A 14,311-nucleotide genomic window follows, 5' to 3' on the forward strand; every position below is an offset into this window, starting at 1 on the left:
ATCTCCTTTATGAGTGAATAAACTCATCCCGTGAACTGTTGCTGTATCAAATGAAAAACAATGGCAAAACTACATCAATATCAACGTCATCATTCTCAGCCACTCCCTCTGTTCGCTGATTGGACCGGTAAAAATTTGTTCGGAGAAAACCTAAGATTATACCGCAGTCCCAGACGGAGAACTGAAGGAAAATGACAATTGAGCGGAAGTACGTAGGAGGGCGGAGCTATTGGCTCTAACAAGCCAATAGTGTCATTATTCAGCTCAAGTCAGTTCAGTTGTTGAAGTTCATCAACTGTGCATACATACTGTATACAATGTATATGTGCACATAGTCTACACTCAACTGCAAACTGAACAAGTAAAAGACACAAGAGTAGTGGCTTTGAGTAGTAGTGGATTTTTCACATCTGTGACGCGTTTATGGCTAATCAATTGATGGTTTGTGTGTAGAGTTACTGCGCAAAAAAAAAAATGTTTAGAAGAGTTAAAAAGTTTTTTTTTTTTTGGTTTGTGAGTAGTTTCAAGAAATTGTGTGTAAGCAATTTAAAAAACTAATACACTGTACAAAAATGTATTGTAAATTGTAAATGCTTTAAGACATTATATATAATTTTTCTATGAAATACCTTGAAATCTATGGCTTTTGCATGTAAAAACAATGAATTACCATATAATTTAGCATGAAAATGATATTCCCAGGAGTCCCTGCACGACACCCCATACAGTATGATTATTTTTATTTAAATAATTTAGTTTCTTCTCATATTTGTTATCAGTAATGTACATTAGTGTGTTTTGTGTTACATATTCTATTATTCAGTTAATGTTTATTGCATTAATTTAGTTAGGGATGTAGTTTGGCTTATACCGATTACCAATAATTCTTTATATTTGAAAGCCGATAACTGATATATCTGAATCCAAATTTTTATATTATTTTTGAGAGCCTGATTACAAAAACAAAAGTCTCACCAATAAAAGCACACAAATATAATGTTCTCATTATAATTTTATGTAGCCTATATGACATACTTGTGTCATATAGGCTTGTGTCCCATCATGGCGAACAGTACGCATCTGAAGTGTCTCAGCTGAAGGAAATAATCCATTATTAATCGGCTTTAATATATTGGCCAAATTCTCGTATCAGGACGATATCGGTAACATTAAAAAATATAGCTGCAAGTAGCAATACAGGGGCCAAGTGCAAAGAAGAAGACAAGACATCATGTGTCAGATCAACTGCAGCAATGAGCAATTAAACACATTTTAAGATGATTAGGCAAAATGACTGAAATATAATATATAGAGTCACTAATATAATTTAATGGTTTATCACTTTTGACCAATAGGTGGCACAGTTGCGAAATTGATGTGGTGTGGTCAGAATAAGGGAACAATGGCACATTCAAAGTTTGATGGCAATATGTCAAAGCATCGTAGAGATACAGCCTCAAGAGTTATTTTGGCATCATGCCTCAACTTCGTCGCTGCGGTATACAAAAGCGGTTTCATCTATTGATGCAAAATCCATAACTTTTTGTCGGCACAGTCTGAAGATGATACGATTTGATTTTGGTGGAGATCAGACAAACAGTCTAGGATGAGTTTGAAAAAGTAGGTTTTTAGCAAATAACAAGATGGACAGGAAGTTTGACCAAATATGGCAAAATTGGTATCCATGTTCTCGGCATGAGCCAAGGAATGTATTATGATCAGTTTCATTAAAATAGGCTAATATAATCAAAAGTTATTAGCATTTTTGTGAATGCATACTGAGTTTCGTAATGATACACTAATGCGTTCGTAAAATATAGCATTTTTTGACAAAATTAAAAATGGCCGACGCCCAAAATGGCTGATATGGGAAAATTGGGTATTGTATGACTCAGCATGATGCCCTGAATCTAAAGAGACCAGTTTCGTATATTGCAGTTATAAGCAAAAATAGGCTATTTTTGTATCTCCGGACCAATAGGTGGCACTGCGTTGAAACACTGCATGTTGCCTCAGGTCATGCTTGTGATGACATGTACCAAGTTTGGTTAGAATACAATAAAGCGTTGTGGAGATATAGCCTTAAGTGTATTTTCGCAACTGCTACGTAAAATTTGTTCGCGAGTTTATCGAAAATTTTTTTACGAATCAACTTGAATTTCATAACTTTTTTTTCAACATGGTTTGAAGATGATCTGGTTCAATTTTCGTGCAAATCAGACGAACCGTCCAGGACGAGATCGCAAAAGTAGTTTTTTCGGAAAATTCAAAATGGCGGTAAAATTTTCATGGTCAATTTTAAACTTTTTACCATACGGTTCTATGGGTTGCCAGAGACTCCTATGGCGGAAAAAGAATAATAATAATAATAGGAACGGGAACGGATACAATAGGTGCCTTCGCACCTTCGGTGCTTGGCCCCTAATGAACATAAATCAGCTGATGGCCAATATATCGTGCATCCCTAATTTTAGTGTCATGTGTGTTATTGTCTTTCTGTTTATGACTGTGCACCATCTATATATGAGTTTTCGCCATGGTAACTTACGATGAACTGATTTATCATGCAGCTTTCTATTGTGCCATCTGTATTATTATGGTGATTTTTTTTCCACTGTATTTTTTATGGTGAATTTCAGAGTATGGATACCAACCTGACCAACTTTCATAGCACTGAGTGTCTGGTGCGGAGTTCTTTTGTCAACTCTGTTTCCACAGTAACAGCGCCTTCTCTGATTGGTGGATTTTTCTTTGGGATTGTGGGTAGTGTAGTTCTTCACCGGGAATTCTGCAATCCAGAAGTGCATGCACACCGAATGATCTCAGAGCACACGGCGGGTCTGTGTTTAAATGTTTATACATTCTGCGTGAAGAAAATGAATATGATTTTTACTTCCAGAACTTTCACCAAAGGATGTGAAGGCTTAAGTCATAAACAACCTTTCAGATGGGTCAGTCGAATCTCTCCATGAGCACATTCACAATAGAACAGGGGCAGCATGGCTTGTGACAGACCCATTCAGAGCAAATGAAAATCCCTAAACTCCAAACCCATTTAACCTCCCAGCATCACTGACAACAGCCGGCGTTACATAAAGGATCCGGCGCGCCACTCGAGACGCCGAGTGCTGACATTATGCATTCAGAGACTCGTTCCGCCGGCCCTGCTATTGACGGATCGGACCGCGGCCGTCCCTTGACAGCCCGAGATGTGGAGAGTCAAGCTGCAATTAAAACAGCCTGTCACTGGAGGTGCTTTAACGAACACTCACGCCGCAATTACAGACGGAGGAGAGGAGAGGCAGATAAGGAGAGAAGGACATCAAATCTTGCTCTTTAATTAAAGCTGTTTTGTGGGAAACATACAGGGGTAATTAGGCTCTCTCTGACAGCTCCACAGAGCATTGCTTTTGTTACAGCGTACATGATAAGACACATAATCATAATTAATCTTCAAGGTTCTGATTTCCCACAGCACCAAACTGTACACGCAAAAACACCGATATCTGCATTCGTACGAACTAATGCACGGCAAACCAGCCCAATAAATCATCAGGTGTTGAGAAATCATGAGATTAACGTCTGACGTTATTCAACTCAAACAGTCCAGTATGACGTCAAAGAAGCTGGGAGTGTGAGTCCATTCTGGGAAAAGAGAGAGAAAAACGTCCTGCTGTTAGTTCACACACTCATTGTTGAATAGTATCGATAACGTCCCTGTTTTCCGCCAATCCGCCGCTCACCTGCTCTACAGTAGGATGCTGTATTTGAGAGCTCGGGGCACTCTGTTAATCACCAGCCGGCCGTCGTAGCTGAGCGAGGCGAACAGCCAGGGGTCGGCTGCAGACCACTCCACCGCATACACACTGTCCTCGTGCTCCTCATATGTGGAGATGATGCTGTCCTGCAGGGGCTCTTTCCCCCTTCACACAACACACATGAGCAGAGTCAGTCACACTGTTCACATTTTGTTGTACAAACTGAATGCAATTGAATCAAATCCAAACAAACTCAACTGAATTGGGATGCAGTGAATAGTATTCAATTCTATAAAATGTAATTAAATTAAGTTGAATTGACTGAATTGAACTTAATTGTATCTAACCGGACTGACTGAACTAAAAATGCATTTTGTTCGATTTATGAATCCATCTGGACTAAAAGATACTTCACTGAACTGACCTGACTAATAAACTGAATAAACCAAATTGAATAGAATTCAAATGAAAATAACAAATGTACTTTGTGGTATTTAACTGAATCAAACTGGGGAAAAACTGAGCTATCCTTAACTGTCTGAACTAACTATAAACTGACCTGGGGCCAGTTGCATAAACTTAGCCATTATGTTTAGACTGTGTCTTAAGAACTAATTTGACACACTAGCAATATTAGTCAAGAGGTAATCAGTCTTACTTTTCTGATTCAAATTAGACCAATCAAACTTTTTATGTAACTGACTTAAAAAAGTTAAGAACAGTCTTGAAGAAAAAAATAGACGACTAACTTTTAAGACTAGTCTAAGCAGTTTATGCAACCGGCCCCAGAACTAAATTGTACTGTGCTGAACTGAAATTAATAGAATTGATCTGAACTTAGTTGAAAAGAACAAATGGATTTCATGGAATTTAACTTCATCAAACTGAACTGGAATTATATTGAACTGGATTAAAAAAATTATAATTAAAGAATTAAATGGAATTGTATCTAACTCAATCAAAAATAACAAATGTATTATGTGGAGTTTACCGAATTGTACTGAAGAATTGTACTGAACTCAGTTCAAAAGAACAAATGTATTTCCTGCAATTTAAATGAATCCAACTGGACTGAGCTAGATTCAACTGAACTGACCTGAACTAAATTGTACTGAAATGGATTGAAATTAATAGAATTGGTCTAAACTCATTTGAAAAGAACAAATGCATACATGAATCAAACTGGACTGGAACTGAACTGGATTGAAATGAAAACAAATTTAATAGAATTGTACTGAACTCAATCAAAAATAATTTTTTCGAAAATATATTTTGTGGCAGGTTTAGAGAAAAATCCTGAGCTAGATTCAACTGAACTGACCTGATTTAAACTCTTATTGAATTGTGTTAAAATTAATACAATTGAATTGTACTGAACTCAATTGAAAATCTAAATTAATTTAATTTATTTAGATTTAAATTAGTTTTAACTAATTTGAAAAGAACAAATGCATAACTGAATAAAACTGGACTAGACTGGAATTGAACTGAACTGGATTGAAATAAACAAAATTGAATAGAATAGTCCTGAACTCGATTTAAAAGAACACATGTATTTCCTGGATTTTAACTGAATCAAACTGGACTAAAATATACTGAGCTAGACTGAACTGAACTAAATTGTACTGAACTGGATTGAAATAAACAGAATTAAATAGAATTGTCCTCAACTCGATTTAAAAGAATTAAAAAAAGCATTTCCTGAAGATCACCTGAATCAAACTGGATTGAGAAATTCTGAGCTAGATTCAACTGAACTGACCTGATCTAAACTCATTTGAACTGGGTTAAAATTAATACAATTGAATTGCAATGAACTCAATTGAAAATATAAATTAATTTCATGGAATCAAACTGAACTAAAATATATTGAGCTAGATTGAACTAAACTGACCAATATTGAACTGGATTGAAATTAAGAGAATTGTGCTGAACTAAATTCAAATGAACAAATGTATTTACTGGATTTTTACTGAAATGTTTTTTTATTTATTTAGATTTAAATTAGATTTAACTGAACTCATTTGAAAAGAACAAATGCATAACTGAATAAAACTGGACTGGACTGGAATTGAACTGAATGGGAATTGAACCGAACTGGACTGAAATAAACAAAATTGAATAGAATTGTCCTGAACTTTATTTAAAAGAACAAACATATTTCCTGGATTTTAACTGAATCAAACTGGACTGATATATATTGAGCTAGAATGAACTAAACTAATTTAGAACTTGATTCAAAAGAACAAACATATTTTCTGGATTTTAACTGAATCAAACTGGACTGAAAGATACTGAGCTAGAATGAACTGAACTAAATTGTACAAAACTGGATTGAAATGACCCGAATTGAATAGAATTGTACTGAACTTGATTGAAAAGAACAAACATATTTCCTGGAATTTTACTAAAATTGAACTGAACCGATCAATATTGAACTGGATTGAAATGAACTGAATTGAATAGAATTGTCCTGAACTAGATTTAAAAGAACAAACATATTTCCTGGATTTTAACTGAATCAAACTGGACTGAAAGATACTGAGCTAGAATGAACTGAACTAAATTGTACAAAACTGGATTGAAATGACCCGAATTGAATAGAATTGTACTGAACTGGATTCAAAAGAACAAACATATTTCCTGGATTTTAACTGAAATTGAGCTAGATTGAACTGAACTGATCAATACTGAACTGGATTGAAATGAACAAAACTCAATTAAATAGAACAAATGTAATTCGTTTGACTTTATTGAATTAAACAGGGCTCAAAACTACTGAACTAAACTGAATGTAATGTAATGAATGCACGTCAGTACAGTAAGAGAAAGGGGCGTGTACTTGTCTTCCTGCTGGTTGTCCTCGTTGTCACTGAGGTCATCGTCGTCCACCAGGTGCCCGAACGGCTCTGAGGAGATGGACACCATGTTGGACAGGATGACCCTGCTGTCACTGCTGCCCGTGAGCAGCAGCTGGTCGTGGGAATGATTGTACCTCACACTCCACACCCTGAAACACCAGCACAGCACAAACCACAGCGTGACATCCTCATCTTCAAACACGGCCTCACTTTTCCGGCTCGCCGCCGACTTATTTCTCGTTTCTCTTCCTCCGTCTACATAAGCCTCGGGCACGGCTCAGAAAAGGATCCGAGCCCTCATAGCCAGGGATTGTGGGAGGATAACTCAGCTGTCAGCAGTAAAAATCTGGCTCAGTCAAGACTTCTCCCTAACTAATCTGTCTCCCATCCCGAAATATTCCCTAATACCTCCCAGCCCGCGGCTTAGCCGAACCCCTGTCGCTGCAAACACGAGAAACGAGAAACATGTGCGGGATGTTGTTGTTGTGGCTCTTACCTATCTAAATAGGATCAAAACAGCTCTGATTGATTCCATGCCTCTATCTTTAAGAGATAGCATCCTGCGGCTGACACGCTATCATGCCTTGATTGGTTGTGTGCGCGAGCAGAAAGAGATACGCGCCATTCTCAGGCAATTATATCCAGTGACTCACACCTACTCTCGCACAATCACACACACACTGAAATAGATCCGCAGTGAGCTAAAACCAGCTAACACACCCTTGAGCACTGTAACACACAGCTACAGCATCAGCAAGATGTAAGAGCACAGATACACACGCACTAATTAAAATACTGTCTTTAGCATTTAAGATAACCGTGTTGAAACCTGACACGCGCGGATAAAATAGCACAGGACGGCAGGTTTTGACTTCAAGAAAGATGTGAAAGATCACAAGCCTCAAACCTCATGAAAAAGACGATTATCTTTGATGTGACTAAAATACAATTATGAATGTGGCTGCAAAGGTGAGTCATATAATGGCTGATTAATAGAGATCTCACACACAGCCTGAGGCATTTCAACTACTAACACTGAACACAGTCTAATATTTTGACAGATTTGATTCCGTTTGGTGTGTAAAACTAAATACATTTTTTAAAACACACACACACTGTATATATAATCAAATGAACACTCTACCATTCAAATGTTTGAGGTCGGTAAGACTCTTCTGCTCACCGAGGCTGCATTTATTTGATCAAAAATACAGTAATATTGTGAAATATTATTATAGTTTAAAATAACTTTTATATATTGTAAAATGTCATTTATTCCTGTGATCAAAGCTGCATTTCTTCAGAAATCATTCTAATATGGGGGTTTTTTTGTGCTGTTTATTTTTGTTATTTTGCTACTATAATATTTGTGTAGTATAATATTTGTTTTTTCAGGATTCTTTGATGAATAGGAAGTTAAAAAAAAAAAACCTTTTGTAACATTATAAATTATCTTGATCAATTTAATGCATCCTTCTGGAATAAAAGTATTAATTTATTTCTTTAAAAAGAAAAGAAAAGAAAAAAACACAGTAGTGTATTTATTTAATAAGCCAATATATGTATAATCTATATAATATACCAAATCAGCATATTAGAATATTTTTTTCTGAAAGAAAACTAAAATATTGTTTCTCATGAAACTAAAATATTAATCAGCAAAATGGTTTTCAACATCGTTAATAAGAAGTTTATTATAAACAGCTCTATCAAGTTTTTGCTATGGAAACTTTGATACAACACTGAGGAAAGTATTATTATTATTATTAATGCATGTTTTTACCAAGAATGTGTTAAATGTATTAAAATATTTATATTTCAATACTTATATTTATATTGACATGCTCTTTATTCAAACTCAAAGAATCTCAGAAAAAAATCACATCTGAGTATCAAAAAAAAAACCCAACTGAGTATCAAATCATCATATCAGAATGATTTCTGAAGGATCATGTGACACTAACGATACATGTACAATAATTTAAAAATACAGGCTATATGAAAACAGAACTTTTAAATACTAATATTTAAAACTTGAATATAAATATACAGGTTTTTTGATCAAATAAATGCAGCCTTGGTGAGCAGAAGAGACTTTCAAAATCGCCACTGACTCGTTTTAACGGATTTCCCTGTTTTCACTGTTATACGGTAGGGGGCGCTATAGCCCTATTCGGACGGGATTCGTTTAACATAGGGAGGTGGGGGTAAAGTAATTTTACCTCAGGACGTCTGTAATGTTAATGGCCAATTCGCACGGGATAAGACATCTCAGTAAAACTAGCAGAAGTGGGAGGGGTAACTCGCTTTATGCACCACAGTAACCTCCTTGTCGTATGACGTTGCTTCCTGTTATCACACGAGCAAACACGCCAACAAGAAAAACGCGAACCTGGAGCAGGGAGGAAACGCTGTGTTTAATCTCGGAATATTAAAAAAATCTTAAATAACATTTTTATATTATATGAATATTAAAAAATATTCTAATGTAAATGCTAAAAGAAGTGTTGTGCCTCTAATAAGTGCTTTCAATCTTCTTTTTGCTTTAAATGGTATGCGGAAAATACTGGAGGTTTGCCATAGAGTTGTCCCACCACCTACAACGCAACCGAGTGCTGTTTGAAGCGGCTCCATGCTTGCAAAACGCGCCAAAAACTACTTCTAAACAGTAAATGACGGAATTTTACCGTACATTTTTACAGCGGGTCTATTCGGACGGGATTAGTATTACCCAAGGTCATTTTTCCGGTCCTTTTTACAGAATGTAAAAGTCTCCGTAATCTTTACTGACATTGTCCGTAATGATTACCGAGATGGCACATTCGGACGGGACTAAAATCACAGGGAACCTCAGGTAATAATTACTTTACCCCCACCTCCCCATGTTAAACTAATCCCGTCCGAATAGGGCTTATGACACATCTCCTGATCAAAACACAGGCGAAGAAGAAGCAGAAGCATGCAATATCATATGTTATCATATGCATATGTAAAATAACGTGATCACCAACATCAAACATCATATAAATCAAAACTGCCTAATGTCACTGTGACTGAATGAGATGTTGCCCCAGGACGAGCTCTAGGACTGTGAAGCTTTGGGGTGTTAAAGGACTCCATCTACTCCATCTGTGTTTGATCATCGTTCCGAATCCTACCCGGACGAAGTCTTTGACTGAAACATCTTTTCACTCAAAATGTTGCTTTTTGTTGATAGAAAAAGAAAGCATGAAGCTATAAAACAGATTTTTTATGGTTTAAAAGCAGGTGTGATCTTTCTTTGGTTATATTCCTAGTTTTCAGTCATGTGACTGTCGCGGAGCCCTGGAGGGGAAAACTACGGTGGCCCAGTAGTGCACAACACAACGAAATTTAAAAAGCATACACAAGTTCACAACACAACGAAATAAATCCACAACACAACAAAATCAAGACACAACACAACGAAATCAAGACACAACACAACGAAGTCAAGCCGCAACACAAAGAAAAATCCACAACACAACAAAAAATCCACAACACAACGAAATAGCCACAACACAACGGAAATGCTCCCAACCACTAGGGGACTCTCGGAGTGCGCTAAAGTTAGTTTTCCTTGCATTGTTCTATATAGATTCGCCAATCTTACAAATATTTAAACACTACGATCAGTTTTAAGTGTGCAGTTGTATATCGACATGAAATATCAATTAAAAATCACTTACGTGCATAATAGCTGCATATTTATACTCGAGAACGCTTTGACCCGCTGCCTCGGCGCTAAGGGAGCGTCTGCCAATTCCACCAAGTTGAAATAATTTGTATGAATTAAATTAACTTTTTTTTTTTAATTTTCAAATTCCAATGTTGTGTTGTGCATTATTAAGTCAATTTTACCAATACAATCAAGCTGTGGAATTTTAACATGTCTGTTTTTAAATGTTAAAAAGTAATTTTAATTCATACAAATTATACATTTCAACCAATTGGTGGAATTGGCAGACGTTGCCTTAGCGCCGTGGTATCGGGTCAAAGCATTCTCGAGCATAAATATGCAGCTATAATGCATGTAGGTGATGTGATTTAAAATTAATATTTCATATAGATAAACAATGGTTAGCCTACATACTGTTGAAACTAATTGTGGTATTGATTTCTTTGTAAGATTGCCAACTCTATAGAACAGTGGCAACTTTACAGCGCTCCGAGTGCCCCCGAGTGGTTGGGAGCATTTCCGTTGTGTTGTGGCTATTTCGTTGTGTTGTGGATTTTTCGTTGTGTTGTGGCTTGATTTCGTTGTGTTGTGGATTTTTCTTTGTGTTGTGGCTTGATTTCGTTGTGTTGTGGTTTCATTCCGTTGTGTTGTGGATTTATTTTGTTGTGTTGTGAACTTATGTATGCTTTTTAAATTTCGTTGTGTTGTGCACTACTGGGCCACCGTAGAAAACAGCCATTGAACTGCAGCACAAGCCTGTCAATTTTCCATCTTAAAAACAAAAATATGTGAACAAGATGCAAGTTTTAGTCTAAAAATGGTAACTCACAGCACATGCAGTGATGGAGCACGCAGCATTTTGAACAGAAACGCTCTGAAGCCTTGCTTATACTCGACGCGTCCGCACGAGCGCGAGGGTACTCGCGGCAAAAATGCCATCGCGGAGTGGGCGGTAGTGCTCGTTGAGTGCTAACTAATCGATCACGAGTGGCTCAACAGGTCAATCTATAGATAAACTCATCTTTCAGACATTATTGGATTTGACCGACCTGGTTGACACTTCAGCGTGAGAAATCGGGGATGTGGCGAATCAAATGCGTGTGTCTCACGGCCAATGCGTGAGAGTTGGCAGCCCTGATATAACACTGGCCTACAGTGGTTTTTGGATATTTTACTGAAAAAAAATGTACATAGTGCAGCTTTAAAGCAGCACTAGGTAACTTTTCAACCTTTATAATATATTTTCAAGACTCTTGTGATGATACATCGACTTACAATAGGTTGAATGACACGTCTGCCATAGCCTGACGGGGTCTGTATCGTTTTTAATCGTACTTTTAAACTTCGGGTTTCGGGTAGTAACCCGAGAAAAAAAAGAACTACAAATTTCGACTGCTTTACGGCATCTACGTCACGTGCGAGCCCAACTATCATTTGTTTGCCGAATGTTATAGTCATGGCCGAAGCAGCACAGACAAATAAGAAAGCAAAGGTTTTGTCGGAGGAAAGCAAAAAGAGGAAACGAGAAAGTGATCGGATTAAAGGCAGGACGAGGATCAACATTGGGCCAGCGTTTGCTCGTTGGCGTGAGCTGAAGGAGGAGGGGCTACATTCTTGCAAGTAAATACGTAAGACGTACAAAATCATATTTTAGGATACCTAACATGTCTGTGATATTTGTTTATTTGTCTTGCCTCAAACTATAATGCAAATCGATTTTTCAAATTTGCAGATTCATCTAGGGTAGCTTGATATTATAATATTGACGATATATGGTTATTACCTACCACTCAAATATTGAATTGAAGTATCATATAGATTCTGTAAAACGGGAACCAATAGACTAGGCTACTATTATGACGCTGGCTTGTAAACGTGAGCATCGCGATCATTTGGCGTTTGAAAAAAATTAAAACCCATGAAATGATATTCAGATGACATGCTGAAACATATGCCACTGTACCTGGGATGAAGACATTTCACACGCGACACAAGCAGAACCATCTATGAGCAGAACACCTGCATGTGAACTCCTGCAGTGTTCAGGGCTATCATGGTTGTCATGTCAATAAATGCATGTGCGATGCATCCCCTGATGTAGGATGATGACAGAGTTTACGTCAGTAGTAGAGGTCAATACTGTTTCCCAACTGAAGGGGGACCCCGAGAGCAAAACCTACCTAGTGCTGCTTTAATTCGTAATTATTCCAAAATTTTGACTGGTAGTGTAAGTGTACATTTTCAGACTTGTGTGTTTGAGTGTTTGTGTGTGTCTAACCAGTGAGAGTGCTCCTCCAGACTCTTGACGGGCTCGTTGATGTGACGCACGTCCCAGAACTTGACTTTACAGTCGTCGCCACAGCTGGCCAGGTAATACTGCTTGTTGGGGTTGAAGTCCAAGTCACGCACCAGCTGCCCGTGAGCATTCTCAATGCAGTAGATCTGACTGTGAACAACAAGAACATCAGATCACACCCTCAGAGCAATGTAAGCAACGCAGAGACTGAGTGTGAGCGATGGAGAGAACAACAGAGAGAGTGGGAAAGCCGGAGATAAGGATGGAGTGCTTCTCGTGAATCAAAAGCAGCCTGAGCGTCTGGGTCTGAAGGTCAAACCTCCATCACGCGTCGTATAAAAGTGTGACAAGCCATAAAGCACAAGCTACTTGCGTCCTTTCGCAAGGTGACGACTTCCTAGGCTGGATTTGATTGTAAAGGTGCTGTGTGAGTGCGTGTGTGTGTGTGTGTGTGTGTGTGTGTGTGTGTGGATGGCTGTGCTTTAGACGACCTCGGGCTCATCTGTATGGACTAAACGCAGTCCAGACATATTACTACACCATCACGTCTGGATTTCTCTACTCCCATTAGCCGGCTATCTTGCCACACACTCATTAGACAATTAACATGCTAATTAAAAATCTCATTAAAACAGGAAGTGAAATATTTGACATGAGAGAGTGCATTGAGCTTCAATTAAGTCTCCATTCATGAAGCCGCTGGGGAACGACATTAACGTTGAGAGTCCCGTTTTATGGATTGGGAATATTAAATCAATAGCAGATGATATTAATATTCCATCTAGCGCCGCAACTATTTGATTAATCTGACAATTATTTCTTTCAATAGACTTTAGGAAATCTTCAGTGGTCAGACTTTAAAAAGTATTTCCTTATTTTATGAAAAATCTGTTGTTACTCTACAACTTTCTCAGCCTTTTTTAGGACTGCCACTAACTAATTTGGGAATTGATTCATCTGATAATTAAATAATATGACTATTCCTTTCCATTGATTAAAAACAAAATAGTAGCCAGTAGTCAGATGTGAAATGAGAGAAATGTTATTTTATACTGTATAAGTATTTTTAATTAGTTTTATGTAGGTTGTTTTACACATTTTCAATTAAATATGGCAATTTTACTGCTCAACAACAAACTTTTATCAACATTTCGGCTCATTTTCTGTCAACAGTGGAACAAGGACTGAATTTAAAATAGCATTGCATACGACTCTTCGTTTGTCTCCCATATTTTTATAGGAAAAGGTGTATATGACTAGTATGCTATTTAGGCAAGGCAGGGTTACTTATTTTTTAGTAATGGCAAAACTCATTATGATATCGTGAATTAATCATATTTAATAATAATAATAGTATAAAACTTCATTGGGCGACATAAATAATCTGTCAAAGACAAAAATATGTCTAATGAAACTATATGTTTATGACCCTCATTATGCGTTTCCATTACCCTTCAAATTGCACAAATTGAAGTTGCGAATTGAAAATACACCCAATGGAAACTCGTTAAACTGGGGGAAAAAGTTTTTATGCTCAAATGAGGTTGTTTTTCAGGCAATTCGATAAATATTTTGCAAAACCGCAATGGAAATTTACATTTACATTTACATTTATACATTTGGCAGACGCTTTTATCCAAAGCGACTTATCCTTTATCCAAAGTCCCCTTATTACAGGGACAATCCCCCTGGAGCAACA

The 14,311-nt window shown here is 37.2% G+C and overlaps 1 protein-coding gene across 1 annotated transcript in view; it reads right to left on the reverse strand.

Moving 5' to 3' along the window:
- Window positions 1-508: 508 nt before the first annotated feature.
- eipr1 (EARP complex and GARP complex interacting protein 1) overlaps window positions 509-14,311 on the reverse strand; it is a 100,218-nt gene continuing 86,415 nt past the window's right edge. The window contains exons 7-10 of the mRNA XM_079833226.1: window positions 12,595-12,762; window positions 6,601-6,768; window positions 3,744-3,923; window positions 509-3,645 (exon numbers count right to left, since the gene is read on the reverse strand). Of these exons, the coding sequence (XP_079689352.1) occupies window positions 3,749-3,923; window positions 6,601-6,768; window positions 12,595-12,762 (511 nt within the window). The 3' untranslated portion in view covers window positions 509-3,645; window positions 3,744-3,748. The remainder of the gene's footprint in view (window positions 3,646-3,743; window positions 3,924-6,600; window positions 6,769-12,594; window positions 12,763-14,311) is intronic.

The sequence above is a fragment of the Gobio gobio genome (genome assembly GCF_949357685.1).
Source record: "Gobio gobio genome assembly, chromosome: 13".
Taxonomy (NCBI): domain Eukaryota; kingdom Metazoa; phylum Chordata; class Actinopteri; order Cypriniformes; family Gobionidae; genus Gobio; species Gobio gobio.